This window comes from Protopterus annectens, chromosome 4.part0 (genome assembly GCF_019279795.1).
Source record: "Protopterus annectens isolate FY-2018-M chromosome 4.part0, PAN1.0, whole genome shotgun sequence".
Classification (NCBI taxonomy): domain Eukaryota; kingdom Metazoa; phylum Chordata; order Ceratodontiformes; family Protopteridae; genus Protopterus; species Protopterus annectens.
In genome coordinates, this window is record NC_056733.1 from 242,526,287 (window position 1) to 242,543,728 (window position 17,442).

The 17,442-nt window shown below is 38.0% G+C and overlaps 1 protein-coding gene across 3 annotated transcripts in view; it reads left to right on the top strand.

The window, feature by feature from the left end:
* LOC122799279 (EMI domain-containing protein 1-like) overlaps nt 1–17,442 on the top strand; it is a 1,823,504-nt gene that overhangs the window by 1,742,727 nt on the left and 63,335 nt on the right. For 2 of the 3 annotated variants that reach the window (XM_044068235.1, XM_044068237.1), the window contains one exon: nt 10,354–10,444. The exons of the other annotated variant lie outside the window; for it this stretch is intronic. In XM_044068235.1, coding sequence (XP_043924170.1) covers nt 10,354–10,444 — 91 coding nt within the window. The remainder of the gene's footprint in view (nt 1–10,353; nt 10,445–17,442) is intronic. 3 annotated transcript variants of the gene reach the window in all.

Consider the following 17,442-nt stretch of genomic DNA (forward strand, 5'->3'; position numbering starts at 1 on the left):
TAGAATCATCTGCATATTGAATGCATGTAGTATGTGGAATTACTAACTAAAGGTCATTAATATAAATGGAAACTAGCAGTGGACCTAATATGGAACCCTGAGGGACACCAAGGGAGATGGGCAGGAGATTAGAAAGGTTATTGCGCCAAAGTACTGCCTGCTGTCTGCTTTCAAGGTAAGATTTAAACCAACTGATGGCTAAGGAATCGAGTGATAGAGATTTCATAATATGTAAGAGGAGTTGGTGATTAACCATGTCAAAAGCTTTGGATAAATCAAGGAATACTGCAAGAAAGGAATACTTTTGTTCCAGTTTTTGTTAATACAGTCAGAGAATGAAAGCAGGGTAGTGGTAGTACTGTGATATGATCTGTAGCCGTGTTGACAGTTAGCTAATAAGTCATTTTGTAGAAGGTGATGAAGAAGTTGCTTATGGTTATACTTTTCCATGATTTTTGTCAGAGGGGATAGTAGAGCTATAGGACAGAAGTTAAAGTCATAAGAGTTGCCACCTTTGTGTAATGGAATAATGTGGGAAATTTTCCAGATGGATGGGATATTACCTTCACTTATGGTTCTATTGATCAGAATGGATATGGGGTAGGCAATGGCCTTAGCATCTTTTTGAAGGTATTCTGCAGGGAGTTGGTCAGCTGAAGGAGTGGCGGGTTTTAGTTTTTGGAGTAGGGAGGATATAGTGGAAGTGGAGACGGGTTGTAACTGAAATAAGGGGGGTAATTGGGGATGAAATAGGAATATTAGAGGTATCAGGAGTTAGGTGGCTGGCAAGAGTTTGGATGGTATTGGTGAAGAAGGAATTAAAAGCATTGGCAGTATGACTGGGATTGTCAGGGTTGGAGCCTAGTGGATTGGGAGTAATAGATTGTCCTGGGTAAAGAAGTTTGTTAATGCTGTTCCAAAACTTTTGAGGCTTATTATGATATGTCTGTTGTACTTGGAGGTAGAAGGTTTTTTTGTCTAGTAAGATTTTTTTTTGTACTGTTTCTTAGTTGCCTAAAGGTTTGGTGATGTAATGGATTCTTAGTGGAATGCCATTTTCTCCAAGATTTGTTTCTCAAAAGGATTTTTTGTCTAGTATCATTAGAGAGCCAGGGGGCTGGTTTGGATTTACATCTAACAGATCGTTCTGGAGCATGGCGGTACAGAATGGTTAAGAATGTGGTATTGAAATAGGCTACTGCTTCATCCAGTGGGAGAGATTTTAGTGGTGACCAGTTACTTTGAGAAAGTTCTGGCTGGAAGAGTTCAGGATTAAATTTATTTTTGTTGCGTACGGCTCTGACAGTGTTAGGGTAGGCTAGGTTAGTTTTATATCTGATAATATATGTGAGAGCGTGGTCACTTATGTCATCAGGGAGGATTCCTACTTTGTAAGTTTGAGGATTGTTGGTAAGTATCCAGTCCAGGGTACTTTCTTTGTTGTTGGATTTATTTATTCTGGTGGGGACATTGATAGATTGTGAGAAGCCAAATAAGTTTATATGGTTGGTAGAGAGAGCATTATTACAGGACTGCCAGTCTATGTTAAAATCTCCTAGGATTATGGTTTCTTGTGGGAGATTAAAAGAAGTCCAGTTAAGGATATTTTCAAGGGTATTAATGTTATTGCCAGGGGGCAGGTATAAACAAATGACATTTATTGCTTTGCAAGGATTGATTTGAAGTTTGGAGATTAGTAATTCAGCTCTATTGTCTAGAGGTGGATTAAGGTCTATAGTGCTGACTTGTAGATTGTGTTTATATAGGATAGCGACCCCTCTTCCCTTTTTGGTAGTGTGGTCTTTTCTAATGATATTATAACCAGGTGGAGTTACTTCATTGTCTTTAAAAGTAGGTTTCAGCCAAGTTTCAGATAAGCATAGAAGATCAAATTGGTGGACATCTAAGAGGGCGTGTAGATGAGGAATTTTATTGTTAATGCTACGAATATTGAGGTGTGCTATGAGGAGAGAGTTAGCAGGCTTTGAAGGGGTTATGGAGCTAGTGATGTTTGTATTACATGTTCCAGAGATGGGGGTCTGGTTTGGGCCAGGGTTAGGATGTATATCACCATCTAGTAGGAAGTGAAGGTATGTTATGTGTTTAGGGAAAATATGTTTACTAAAATTGTCAGGTTGGAGTATGAAATGTTTATAAGTATATTTGATGGGTGCTAGTCTATGATATTTAGGAAGAAGGTAGCTAGGTTTGTGTCTGATGTTAAGGAAGTTTAGTGAGGTCTGTGGAGGAGGTGTAGAAGTGCTTTTGGAGGGGAAGGGAGGGATGTAGTCTAATGGCTGCTCATAGGAGGTTAGGAGATAGGCAGTAGTAAGAGAAGGGAAGAGTAGTAGGAAGAGAAGTATGTGGAATAGGTGTGGGGTAGGGAAAGTGGACATAGTGGGATTAATTAGTGGGAGGAGAAATTAGAGGTGGGGATAATTGGTAGGTACAGGAATGAATTTATTATTGGTATGTAGAGAGAAGAAGCGGGCGGTGGGGTTAGGTAATTGATTGATTGCTGTGAATGGAGGAAGTGTTGTGGAGGTGTGGTCTGGGAGGAATAAAGTTAGGAGTGCTGGGGCGGGTGGGAATTGGGGGCAGGGTAGGGGAGCGGAGTGAGCCCGCAGGGCGAACGGAGCGGGAAGAGACCAAGGAGTAGTTTGTCAAGAGAGACAATCAGTGCAGTAAGGAGACTGCAGGTGAGTCTGAAGGAAAGAGGTTTGGCAGAGAGATAGGAGGCATGGGAAGAATGGAGATTAGGATATAAGAAGAGTAGGCTGTGAGGTGAGATGCCTTAGGACAGAGAAGATCGGGAAACAGTGAGTCAAGAGAAGCAGAGGAACTTAGTAGGGGAGATAGAAGAAGGAGGGTATGATAAAGGTCAGAATGCCTATTTTACAGAGATAAGGTGGAGAAATGTGCAGACAAAAGGGCAAAAAGCTATTTCTGAAATGCCACCTGCAGGTAAGACACCTCCATTACATTAATTAATTCAGCTAAGGGGATATCAGGTTAAGGGAGAAGGGAGATAAAAAGGTGTGTGAGAGAAGGGTAAGAAAATAAACTAGAGTGGGAAAAAAATGGGGAGAGAGAGGTGTGGGAAAAAGAGTAAAGTATAAGGCTGGGTTACAGGAATAGTGGAAGAGGGAGGTAGTTTGGTTGCTGGCTGACCTGACCAGGGTCTTGCCTAATCTAGCAGTATGTTTAAGGAGCGTTTTGGATACAGTTTCACAAGCAACTTGAGCAACACATACTTTCACTGTCTTTATCAGGGATGGTCACGCAGGGAGCTGGTAGTTAAGTTCTTAGCACAGGGTTAGTTCCTTGGACAGCAAGCAGGGCACTTTCAGTTGGTCAGGTACAAGGACATTTAGCAACACGAAGACTGGTACATAAAGAGAGAGAAATAGGTAGTGAGGCATGTAGAACATTGGCTAGACATCCAAAGCAACACAAAAATAGTTACACAGATTCAGTACCATGATTAAACTCAGCAGGAAAAAATCATCACAATAATCAATTTGAACAACAGGGCATAAAATGATACAATTTTTAGCAACTATTTCAAGAGATAACAAAGCTATAGCACTGTAACACTTAGTGTAAATCAAGTACTTTACCTGTCCTGTAATGGTTCTAAGAAGGGTACAGCAGGATGGGGATAGGCAGCGGGGAAACTGGTAGAAAGAGGACTAGTAGAAAGCACTATTGAGCTAACAGTATGCTAATAAACAGCTTAGAAAAGCTATAAAATAGTTCAAAATGCTTAGGTTAAATTTGCTACACAGGTAGGAAGAGGATCCAAGAGCCAAGTATCTTGACATCTCACTATTGTACTCAGTTTGAAAGATATGTTAGTTTGGTTATATTTATTCACTGATAAGATTTTTTTTTAATTTGTATCCTGGCCATTTGACTTGCTGTTTGTCGGGATACATACTGATTAGGCCAGATTCAATAAAGCCTGTACACGATATGTATTCAAGAACATTCTTATCACATTTTTTGTGCTTTCTAGTAACTCAAAAAGATTACACAAAGTGTACATGTAGTCTATACTTTGCGGTAACCTTTATGAACCCCTGTCAATATTTAAAGCTGCAAGAATATCAGTAGAAAAACTAAAATTAGGAGGAAGAAAGTGTGAGTTATGTCTGTGTTGTCTGTTCACTCAAAATGGTGTACACAGTGTAGGTGTTATTGAATCCCGAGGATTGTTTTTACCTGCAATTAGTATTCTGCCAGCGAAGTGGTTGGGAAGCTGTTTTGCTAAATGTGTCCGTCTGTCGTCGCAGGGAGAGTCTTGATTGATTTTTCATTAAAGATGAAGAAGTATGTGTCATACTGTCAGGCCATGCTTCTTGTCTCAGAGGCATATGGTACACTGATCATTTGTGTACATCTCTCCCTGTCTCACCACACATCTCACCTAAGCTACACATCAGTGCCTTTACTCTGTACTGTATGTGTTTTTGTGGCACAACAATCATCTGAACAGAAAGAAAGAACTTAATAACTTTATCACCCATAGCCAAGAGAACACAGCATACCAAATCAGTCCCCTCAGCAGATACTGCTGAGGGGTCTGATTTGGTATGCGGTGTTCTCTTGGGCTTGGGTGATAAAGTTAGTAATTAAGAGAACACAGCATACCAAATCAGCCCCCTCAGCAGATACTGCTGCAAGTCACATCAATTACCAAAGGTGGGTCCCTGGCGATAACAGATAACACCTTGTTTCTGTGCAGATGGACTCACTAATATGTTTGAGTTAACAAGGTAGTAAACTGTGCAAGAAGAGCTATCATCAATGACAGAACACTGACAGACAAATAAGCATGGCCAGAGCCATAATGTGTTGATTCAGAATAAAATAATAAAAGCCGGTGAATAAAACCAAAAACTTTATTTCACAAAAAGAAACACCTTCAGTAAGCACTTTTGTCTCTACAAATACTGACTTCATCAGACTTAAAATGCATCATTAAGAAAAACACAGGAGAAAAAAAGAATGCCCTGGGAAGCCATTTTATGAATGGGAAATATAAAACTGTTTTTAAGTTTATAGTACTGGATGATCTAAAAAAAACTGAAAGAATGCTGAATGCTGAAGGTGAACTGGGGTGGCTTGAATATTCATAGCAGGTCAAATTAAATGCTTGTTACCCCCCACCCCCAGTTTGAACAATAGAGAAGGTGTTGTGGCTTATTTAAAAATAAAAGGGTTAAAACATTAATTGGCAATTAATGTCATGTGATGCGATCTTAAGTATTTGAGTGTTTTTCTTGATGCATTTTCAGTCTGATGAAGTCTTAGTATTTATAGAGATGAAAGCGCTTACTGAAGGTTTCTTTTTGTGAAATAAAGTTTCTGGTTTTATTCACTGGCTTTTATTATTTTATCTTAGACCGGTTTTACTGTTGTTTTTGATTCAGAGTAACTCAGAATATGAGGTAACAGCTCAAAAGTCTCTACTGGAATTCAAGGTCAAACTGGAAGAATGTCCTAAAGACAAAGCTGACCGTAATTAATTAATTCAGAAAGACAAGATAGGATATAATGCAAAGTACCAATCTAATATACCAATGATTGTTTTGTTTTCCATTATAACCGTCATAACTACAGGGTAGAAAAATGCAAACTCTCTGTAAAATAATGTAAATAACCACCTGATGTAAAAAATACAACCACTGATGTAAATAATGAAAGTACTACACTATCTTAATGTAAATAGCTTTGTATTCACTGCATTGAATGGACAACCACTGCTTTTAAACAGGATGTTTAATAATGTATTATTACAGTACCATTTTGCCATATATAATAACCGGGAATTCTGTTATACTATGTTGTTCTATCACCATTCATAATATATAGGATGTTTGTTTCTGTTTACAGTTATTTTGTTCTTCTTTGCTGATCCTCAGGAGCCCAGGCCATGACTGAAAAGGATCAGTTGACCAGCCCACCTATCTAGTTATCAAATGGCAGTCACTCAATCAATAAATATGATGTCATCATCCACAGAATATTGATGGGGAGGTGATAACAGAATTTGGCAAATCATAGGTAATGTGCTCATTGTGAGTAGCAGGCTCAGATAAATTGATGTGAGATATGATAAAGTTATTAGGTGCATTAGGGGAGAAATTGCTCCTGAGGGTACTCATCACAGTATGGAGAGAAGCATGTCCTAGATGACTGCAGGGTAATCATTCTAATGCCAGTGTGTAAAAACAAAGGGGAATTCACAACTACTGGAAGTATAGAGGTATCAAATTGGCATACTGCATAATAAATAAATATGCAGAGTAGTAGAAATTATGCTGCTATATGAGCAGTTCGGATTCACATAAGCATCCAGTATAACTAACCTGATGTTTGCAATGAGGAATATAGTGGAGAAAAAGCTGGAGATGAGAAAAGAATCAAACTGGGCATCCCTGGACTTGGACAAAGCAAATTATAAGGTCAAGAAAGGATATGGGCAATTCTGGAATGGTTTATAGTCCCTAAACCATTGAGAGAATTAATGCAGGCTATGTACAAGGACACAAAGATGTTAATTTGAACAGTATTTGGACTTACAGAGGGATTTCTGTCAGAAGTGAATGTGCATCAGGCTTCAGCTCTGAGCTAACTGCTGTTCACACAGGTGATGGACTACATCAGCAAACAGGTCGAAAGGGGCAGATCAACAAAGCTACTAATAGCAGATGTTGTGGTACTACAATCAGACTCTGAAAATGAACTTTAGCAAATGATAGGGACTGTAATGCAAAACTAAAAGGCTCAGGCAATGAAACTGAATACATGCAAGACAGTGACTATAACAGTAAATGAGGGAAATCAAAAGAAGCTGAGAATTTAGATAAAAGGGAAACAGTGGAACAGGTTAATCCCTTCAAGTATCTGGAAAGTGTGGTTGGGAAAATGAAAGTCTGAATGAGGAGGTCAGAGCTAGAATGGTCAAAGTGTTGTGGTAGTGCATGACAGAAGAATGCTAAACGAGCTGAAAAGTAAGGTGGACGACACAATGGTGTGACCAGGCTTTTATAAACAAAAACCTGGGCAGTGAAGATAGAACAGCTGAGGAAGCTTGAGGTTATTAAAACCATGTGTCTGAAGTGGTCAGTAAGATTTATACCATGGGACATATGCAGAACTGAGGACATCGGAGCAGAAACCAGAGTAACCCAATTTATAGAGAATGTCAAGGGGAATTGATTACAATGGTTTGAACACTTGTGCAAGAAAGCAGAAGGCCTTTGATACAGTATATTTGGAAGAATGAGATGCATCTCGCTAAACATATCAAACAATTACAAAGACCTCAAATGTTCCTAACTAAAAAGATCACAGGACTTGCATGTTTGAGCTACCAGGCTCTATCCCTTTATTCAATGTCTTATAGACTTTTGAGTGGAGATCTGTGTCTAGCTTACCATACGACTAGGGGCAGCATTGTCCTGAACCTCCTGTTTCTCCATAAGTCCTATATTTTCACCAGAACTAACACCACAGACCCAAATCTTCACCAACAGATAAAACATGGTATTGCTACAGTTTCACTGTCTTCATTTAAACATATAATAGATGACTGGATGGGCATCCACAAATTTTCTCCAAGATTGATTGGCATGACCTTATGTAGAAAGGAGGTGTGACCTGAGGAAGGGTACTGGCAAGGTGAGAATGATCATGAGTCTTGGTGGCCTTAGAATATCTATGAAACTATGAAACCGAGAAAAAGAAAAAAGGCAAGAGGAGGTGAGGATGCCCAACCAAGAGATGGAGTAATTACTTGACAGAAGTCCTGCAACAAGTGGGGATGACTGTCTAAGAAGGGCGGAGAGTGGATGTGAATCGAAAGAGGTGGCTACAGCTGGCACAAAATCACAAACCTATGTAGGGGGTTGATGATGATGTCTTGATTGAAATATCATGTCTCATTTTGAGACTGCATCACTCTGAGATATACAGGCATATGCGGATCACAGGAGAAAATAAATATTCTGCTGCGAACAGTGCATCAAAAAAAAAATCCCAAAAACTGTGATATCACAATTTGTGCATTTTGGAGTAAACCAAGAAAGAGACAGGAAGACTGCAGATGTGAGATAGATGTACAGGCAAGGTACTAGCTGATAAATTAACAAAAACGATGCTTTGGAACAAGGGAGGTCATGAAATGGTAATGTAAGGAAACAAATCTCTGCAGGAGTGGTGGTTGTATGGAATAAAAAAGTGTATTGCTCCAGTTTTAACATTTCTCTGGTTCCAACACCAATGAATTGCCACCATCCTCTATGTTCAGTACTGTGCCAGTAACTTTCATTAATGCCTTAGAAATCAATGCATCAGTTTAGTTTCTCAGTGCAAATAATTGTTTATGAAGATTAGTGAGCAGTGACAGCATATTTCATTTTATACACTTAGTACATTTCTCACTTCACTTGTTTATCATGGTTATCTGCATCACTTCTTCTTTTTTGGTTTATTTAACAACTGATCAGGTATATATGTGTTGAAAAATAAAAGGTCAGACCAAAAACTGAAATCGAGTGTACATAGAACTGAGAGATTTAGCACACCGTGGCATAAGATCAGAGGTGAAATGTCATTTGCTGCATTCCATTCATCACCTTTTCCCATTCTCTGCTAATGAAACAGCAGGTCATGTTGAATGTAACCCCATCCTCACGTTCATGCACACAACTACAGATATTAAAATAAAAGACACATACACACAGCTACACTCACACTGTATGCATAACCTATAGTATTTTTTTTATTTATTTTAAAATTACTACTAGCAGCCACGGTCTTTGGTTGGGCAATTACAATGGGGAGAATTAACTTTCTGTGACTCTGTACATGTCTGATAGGTACAATCTCACAGGCCAGCAGCATGTCACATACTAAGTGCTACTGCCCTTAAGGTTACCTAGCTCCTCAGGCCATTTATGTGTGGCAATGCCTTGGGCAACTTTGCACTTATGTACACTTGATCATGTATGACCCAACAACAGTGTAGGAACAGATTCTGCTAGTCTTTTTGTCATCCTTCATGATCAGGCTTTTAGTGTGCCATTCTAGCTCAGTCTTCCCAAAAGTGAAAGCTCGGCAGCTGCCATCTCACTGAGTTGTGCTTTGGCCGTAACTGACTAGTGAGTTTCAAGGCATCAAAGACAGAGGTGAGTATCTATCATGTGTGTCAAGGCCCCAATTTTCCACACATACTTTACTGCAAGATTTTGCTGTTTTAATATTATATACTCTGTACCTAATCTGTGTCTTCTTGCATGAGAACCTTAGTTATCTGCATTTAACTTCTGTATCTAGGTAATGTCACTAATCAGAGTCTGGAATCATAAGTCTATTACAGTCCTGGCATGTTACGTACTTTGAGATGGTCAGTAAATGTTTTTCACTAAATGTCTCTCAAATCTTGGCGGTGCCGTGTGACCCTTCTGGTCACCATGGTCAGATTTTCTATAGGCCATAAAAAAAGGCAGTTTCTCCAGCTTTAAACATGGGTAAGGACAGTCACTGTATGCTTGTTTGAACACTCTGGTTGTGGTCTGTTTCAAAGTAGTAGGTTTTAGTCTGTTTTATGGCAGTGGTTGGTGTTTCTAGTTGTCAGTGCTGAATCTTGTTGGCTCTTTTAGATGCCACCCCAGAGATGATTTATCTTCCTGTGGTAACACTAAAACTAATTCATAAATAGCAAATATGATGTTGTAAAGCTGCCTTATGTGGGCACAAAAACTGAGAAACTTGAGAACTGGGAAAGCCAAGTTACTAGAAATGGTGCCTTCCAAAAGGAGCAGAGTTGGTGTTTGGTTTACATATAAAATAGCAAGAAGTCTGCTTTATCAGGCACGTGTGCTCTGAAGAAAACAGGTTATCATGCCCACAGAAAAAAAAAGAGAGAGAACCCCCAACTTTTCTGCAGCAGATCTGAAAACCACATGGGGTGGAGGTGGAGCAGGAGCATTAAATTCAAGGATGGCAAATTCTCTAGCAGATCAACCCCATAGTTGAATACAAGGTTGAATATACTCAATCTTTAGAGAACATCATGCTGAATTTACTTTTCAAAACAATAAAATGTGTGGGTTGATCAGCCTTAATAAAAGATATTGGCTTCCACTTTAAATGCCTCCTGGAGCATTGTACTATTTCAAACTGCAGAATAGATGAGGAGGGAAATGCTAACTTTTTTTTAATAGCTTGGTTTTCCTTGTTCTCATGCATTCCTGTTAGTGATAATGTCCATGAAGGGTGATAAATGCATCACTGTGATCATATATGTCTGTATGCTGTGCTTGTTTTATTAATCCCTCACAGGCTGTCAGCTTGCAGAAATATGAAGAACTGCAAGCTGAGTTCGAACTTCTGGCTAGAAGGGTGACTTTACTGGAAGCCATCATCTGGCCAGGTAAATAAAAATTGAATTGCACCTCTAAATGTAATTCCTCCACATTTATTTAATAACAACTGTTTGTCAACTAATCCATTCCCTCCAGAGGAGAGTATGGAATGCCCAGTAAGAAGGGTAGGATTCATGTTCTTAAAACCATTTTAAGCTTCATTTACTTCTAGATATTATCAAGCCTTATAGTGTGAAATAAGAAAGTCCTTTGAAAACAACACATAACTGAGAAAAAACTGTGTGCTAAAGCTGTACTCTGTTGCAGTATCATTTGTGTGGTGTCTGCTATAAGGGAGCAGATAGTTTAATGCAATACACCTGGTTATATGATGCACAAAATGTGTGTGTCAAAAGTTATTTCTCTTGCTAGAAATGTAGGCAACTCACTGGGGTGTGAAGGGCATGGGAAGTTTGTTTACAAAAAGTAAGAATGACCCCACCCCTTCAGATTAGTCCAAATGTCCAATACAATGTAGAAAAAGATGTGCATAGGTAAGTTCCGCCTGCCCAGACTTCTAGGGCTGAGCTATCTTTGTGAAGATGAACAGAAGTGAATCAGGTGAGTACAGAGCATGCCATATTGTGTGGAGTAGTACAGAAATCAAGACAAATGAACTATTATTACAACCAGCAGCAATACAGCATATAAAGTTCATGTAAAAGTAATGATTTAGGGCTAACTGGATAGTTTTTTAATGCCTGTCACTATCAGAGATGTAGAGTTGTTTATCTGGACCAAAACTTGACTTAAAACGCCAGACCTCCAAACCCAAAACAATAGGCACATGGTTAAGAATCGCAGGTTACATAAAATCTGAGATTAATCTGTTGTTAGAATTCGGGACTCCAGAATGGGTCTGAGATCCACAAAACATGCATCTGTTGCCCAGACCTAGAGGAAGCATAGCATTTCTATGGTCATGCATGGATTTCAGATGGAAATTTATTGTAAAACAGTGCTTGCAATACTGCAGCAGAGGAGAGGTCTGTCCAGATGGGGGCCTTATCTATCATCCTTTATTCTTGCATGCTTTTCGGTAACTTTAGTAAGAGTTTATATATTTATATACATATATATATATATATATATATGTGTGTGTGTGTGTGTATATATATGTGTGTGTGTGTGTGTGTGTGTGTATATATATATATATGTATGTATATATCTATCTATATATAAAATTGTGTGCTCCAGAGAAGATGGGCTATTCCGCTGATATTCTAAGGTGTAGAAATAGTAAAATATAGCAGCAAATGACAAAGCAGCTCACCTGACTATCTTTATGAAACTGCATCAGAGAGACAATTCTCCGCTCTGTCATACACAATGCTTACATTTTATCATCATTTCCACTCTGAGGTCTCTTCGATAAGGCTATTATTTGCATCCATAGTATCTAAATGAAAAAAGTTTACATCTATTACATTGCTTCTCAAGTAACTTACCAACAAACTCCAGAATGAATTTGAAAGACTAACCAATTCTGTCTTCAAGCTTTCATAATTTTGTTGAAGTACTCAGATGTTTTTATCAGATCCCCTTTTTCCTTCTTACTTCTGTTGCAAACCTTAAATTATTTTCAATGTGCTCTCCAGAAGCGACTCCGTCCTATGCTTTTCCAAAGTTAGAGCCTATAGAATTAAATACTACAGCTTCTTGTCCTCCACAGTCTGTCTGCCTCAGTGCTTTCCTGTTATTTCTTTGGTCATCTGCTATTTTTGCTTCATCTGTCTCTCTGGTTTTGCTTCTCTTCTCACTGTGCACTTTCCAACTGAGTTTGTGTTTACAGATGTATTATTCTAAATTAAATGCAAGTCACTGTGTTTATAACATTTCCTACAAGCATGCATTTTCATTCTGGTTGTTTCCACCACCTCTTATGCATGTGCCCTACTGCAGATCTTTGTGGTGTCTGGAAAAAGTGAGCAACAACCACCTTCTCATTGTTTTAACACATATATTACCATCATGGCACCTGTTGGAGCACCTAGTGTTTACTGACATAATGATGCACCAATAACATGAAAACAGTTATAACAGATATGCATGAGGACAAATGGAAGAGGCATTTGTATAGACCAATGCTAACACTTTCATAGTTTACAAATAGCAGGTTTGGTGATTGCAAAAAATATATTCCTAGCCAAAAACTGAAGAAAATAGTGTGAGAACACTTTAGTTGTCAAGTGGGGCAAAAAAACAAAAATAAAACTTTGCACAAGATTTTAACTGCAGATTATGAAAAAAAAGTTGTTTTTCATTAATCATTTAAAGTTATAACAACATTCTATTTCAATGTTTTTCATTTACTTTTAAAGGCTTCTTGACTCCATGCATGCAAAAGGTCTGCTTCAGAATCTAACAAAAGTACAGCCTCTAGTTTCAAGTTGCAAAAAAATTCTGTTAGAAACAAGTTTAATCGACACCGTGTTGTAACAAACAGCATCTTCTGATGATACATTGTATCTGTCACTCAAAATTAGATATTAACAGATATATGAAAAGCTTAAATGGAGGAGATATTTACACAGAGGAATCTATGCACACACTACAAAGTAAGGGACTGGCAAAGTCACAGGGTACAGAACCCTCTTAAAAATATTCTGTCATTACAATAACTTTACATGTTCTTGTTCTCGTATGTGACAAGACCCACTCTGATGCAGGTTAATGTGCTTACTAACCTGTTGTATGGTACTATATCAGATGCACTGCTAAAGTATAGATATTGACAGATATTTCTTGGGTGACATACATGTCACTTATCAGTCCAGATGCAGGACCTTTGAATCCATGCTGACTGAATACCATGCATTCTAACCCTACGTACTTCAGTGTTTTTATAATCTCTGTGCCTCTCATTATATTTCCTTCCTCTGTTTTACTCTTGTGAACTGGAATCACATTAAATCACTCTTCCTCTTCCAGAGATTTCTTAAAATGTAAAGGTTAGCCAGTTATATTACTTGGTTTCCTTATAGATTTAAGTATTCTGGTGCAGATGCTGTCAGTGTTTGCTTTTATGATTTTTTTAAGAGCTCTTAGTTCCGTGAAGGCACTACTAACGTTCACACATTGCTTCAAATCACTGAATTTCATAAATTGCAGTTGCTATTTGTAAATGTGAAGCAGCATTATCAGTTCAATCCCTACACCAAAGGTTTGTGAGTCTTAACCTTATAAATTGTTTTCTACTTACCCCATGATATGCCAGATGTTGTAAATGTAAGCTGATGTCTAGTAGAACAACCTACATATTAAAGCTATTGATCCTGCTGATACAGGACTTAACTTCCTGCCCCTTTAGTCTATTCATTATCCCTTATCTTCCTAAGGTGTGCTTGTGGGGGGGGTCTCATTTCATTTATCAAATTTAAGTTTCATTGAATTTTAAATAACTGAGACCACTTTTTCAAAAAAACCACTCTTCTGAAACCTGGCTATGCCGAAATTCATTTAAGTGAAATACTTACTGTGATGCTGGTAGTGTGAGATGTACAAGTATATAGTGTCTGTGTACCTTCTTGTACACTGTACCAGTTACGTTGCATGGTGGATATGCTAGTAGGTTTACTAATATTCAGCTTGTGGCAAAGTATTTTTACAGTGTTCGTAGCTTTTAAATGGAGATCGCACTACAGTATGGATAGGGAAAACCACCATTGTTGTCACTGTAGTGCAATCTCACAGTTGGTATTTATAATTTGCAGGGGGAGGCAAGCCCCCCCCCCCTGCAAAAATCAGATAATGTGTTGTTGTGCTAATAATTTTTAAATAGCTGTTATTTTGCTGTTTTTGTAGTTCAGGATAGTCAGGTTTTGGAATAGTGTTTTTTTTTTCGAAAAAGTGGTCTCGGTTATTTACAGTTCAATGAAATGTAAATATTAGAAATGAAATTAGACCCTTGTATGTATATGTATATATAGTTACCTACACTGTTATCTAATGACATTCACTGAATGAGGGATTAGTCAGTACAAGTGTATATTAAGTGGGGAGGTATGGGGATTCCTTACATCTCCCTTGTGTGCATACTGCCAGCACTTCTTTGAGTTTTGTTATGGCAATCCCACAGAGTGACCATACTTTTCCAGCATTTAACAAAGTTTATTTATAAACTATCAAACCTCTCAATCTCTTAGTGCAATAAGTCTGGTCAAAGCCTAAAATAATGGGGAGACATAGACCTAAAAATAGGTACAGATTTTAAATATTGTTCTTATAAACTTAGAAAGTTTATAGAATAACAGAATTTTTGTTAACATTAATTTTCTGAAGGCTATGAAGTCTGAAGCAGAAACCCAGCCACTGGGGATACACAAGCCAGTGCATTTCTTTGTGCCAGTCCCAAGCCCAGATAAATGGAGAGGGTTACATCAGGAAGGGCATCTTATGTAAAACTATTGCCAAATGACATATGCGGACAAAAACAGATGATCCGGTGTGGTGACCACTAACAAAAAGATGATCCACTGTGGTGACCCCTAATGGGAACAGCCAAAGAAGAAGAAGATGAAGTCTGAAACTTAAATGTATGCCATTATTTAGTGACTTCAGTTCTCAATGATTTGCCAGAAAAATACAACTTTTATGAGGAACAGACAACATCTGGACAGCTGAAAGGTATAACAGCTATGCATGAGACATTTTTGTCAGTATACTGGTGGGCACTGTTTTAATCATACTGGTTAGGCTGTGTTAACTCTGTTGTTGTGTGGACCCCTCGTGTTACAAACAGCACTAAAGGAATGGGGACCCACAGTGCACTATGCCTTCCACCTTCCTCTGTACAGCAAAGTTTATTAGCACAGCTAAAGTAGTAGAAGTCAAAACTGCTTCGTGGATGAAAGGACTCTTTTGCTTCTTACTACTTCACCATGTAGACTTCTTTTGATTGTCTTATGGTTTTGCACACCTGAGGATATTTAAGGGCATGGTCACCTGCACTTCCTGCTATTTTTACATTTTTTGATTGGACAGCTCCTTCTGGTAGTGTGTCATAATCTGTGGCCCATGGCATAGCAGTCCCTGCTATCTAGGGCTGAAAAGTGCTTTTGTTGCTTAACTAAGATTTCTGAGGCCACTGATCCTTCTATTTATGAATCTCAGAGGCCTATCGAGCTGAGTGATATGTTTAGACAAATGTATGCCAAAAGGTGCATTATATTCGGTAATAGGTCTTATGAGATACAAGTAAAGGGATATTAAGACTTCTTTGGATCTAGAGAAGATGCCTTTGAAATTTAAAGGAGCCAGACAGAAGGCTTTATGAACTACTATGGGGACACAATAAGGAATTAGCAACATGAATGCCTAGATACCTTACAACAGTGTTTAATTCAAGGGATGTGTCACCTGTATGGTATGGGATTTTTTTTTTTTTTTTTTAACAAAATGAACTATACTTTTTTTTTTTTTTTACATTTAATTTGAGAACTCTGTCTTTTCATTAATTGTTAACATAGTCTAACATATGTTGGAGCTAATGTGAGTGAATAGAAGATCGCATATCACCCAATTTACATTCATCTGCAAACATAAGATAACCACAGGAACGATGTGTTGGCCTGAAGGTCTGAAAAATAGACGCCAAACAGGAGACAGCCCAGCACTGTCTGATGGTATACCATTGGTAACTTTTTTGCTTTCAGAAGTGGCACCTACGACTCCAGCCACATGGTTTCTGTTAGACAACCAGTTAGCTGTCCATTGTACAACATAAGGATTTCTATTCAGATTTAAAGTCCGTCAACAATGTCTACATTGAGAATAGTGTTGAAAGGCCATGGCCAGGTCCAGACATGCTGTATGTACTGTATAACTGTTATCCACTGCCTCTGTGACTTTTTCAAAGAAATTAATGATGTTAAAGAAGTAGGACCTTCCTTTAACAAAGCTAAATTGATGAGGGTCCAAGGTTAGGAGATTTTCACTTTCCAGATTAATGAGGTCTGAAGTTTTATTTGAATTTATATTTTATTTTTTACTACTGTTTTTCACTGTTTGTAGGAAGGAAGGGATAGCTTGTAGACACGATTTACTTTGATTTATATTTTGTTTCACTTTTGGTTGTTAGAAAGGGATACGTTTTAGACAGGCAAGCTGTAGCCATCCCAAGGGGCCTAGTCAGCTTTAATTTCACACAGACTGCAGAGAGAACAATCCAGAGCTTATCTAAACAATCCTGTCTTGGTTTGAGATTTATTGATCTTTACTGTTATAAAGAATTGTGACTTCAAGCGATAATGATAGGAATTACAGCTTTTGTCTGACTTTCAGAACTTGTACAGTCAGAGCAACAACTTTACTGTACTTACTTTAGTATTTAGTTGTATATTGCTTGTGTGATTTTTCTCATAAAATATGATTTACGTTCTCTTAGATTTCTGTGGTTACTGATTTTGATTATTTTTTTTATTCGCTTGAAGCTGAATATGGATTCCTTAAATGAGTATGCCATTAATGATTTGCTAAAGCACAAATATCTTCTACAGTGTAATAAATGCTATGCATATTTAAAGGTAACACCTGATAACACTGGTGATCTTTGTTCCTCATGTAAAAAGGTGGATGATTTGCTTACCGTTATTAGAAGCAAATCTTGTCTTACTGACGATGATTGCACTTGTGCAATTGACGTTGCTTGTATAGCTGTTATATATATTAATGACTAGACTGGTGAGATAAATAATGTTAGGCAAAGAACAAATAGAGCACATTTAGGAAATGAGGCATCTATTGCCTGTAAAGATCATTCAACCACTATGAAACAAGACGATCCCCTGACAACTCTGGAATTCTAAATGCAAGTATTCAGCAATCTGAGGATTCAGAGTGTGTAGAAGGAAACAAAAAAAGAAAGAAAGGAAGACATTCACAACAAATAACAAGGAAGATAAAGAATCTGATAGATAACAGGTGTCAGTAAAGTAAAGAGAATGCATGCTAACAGGGACACTACTTTGTTATGTAACACACAGATTAAATGGAATAACATTTTTCT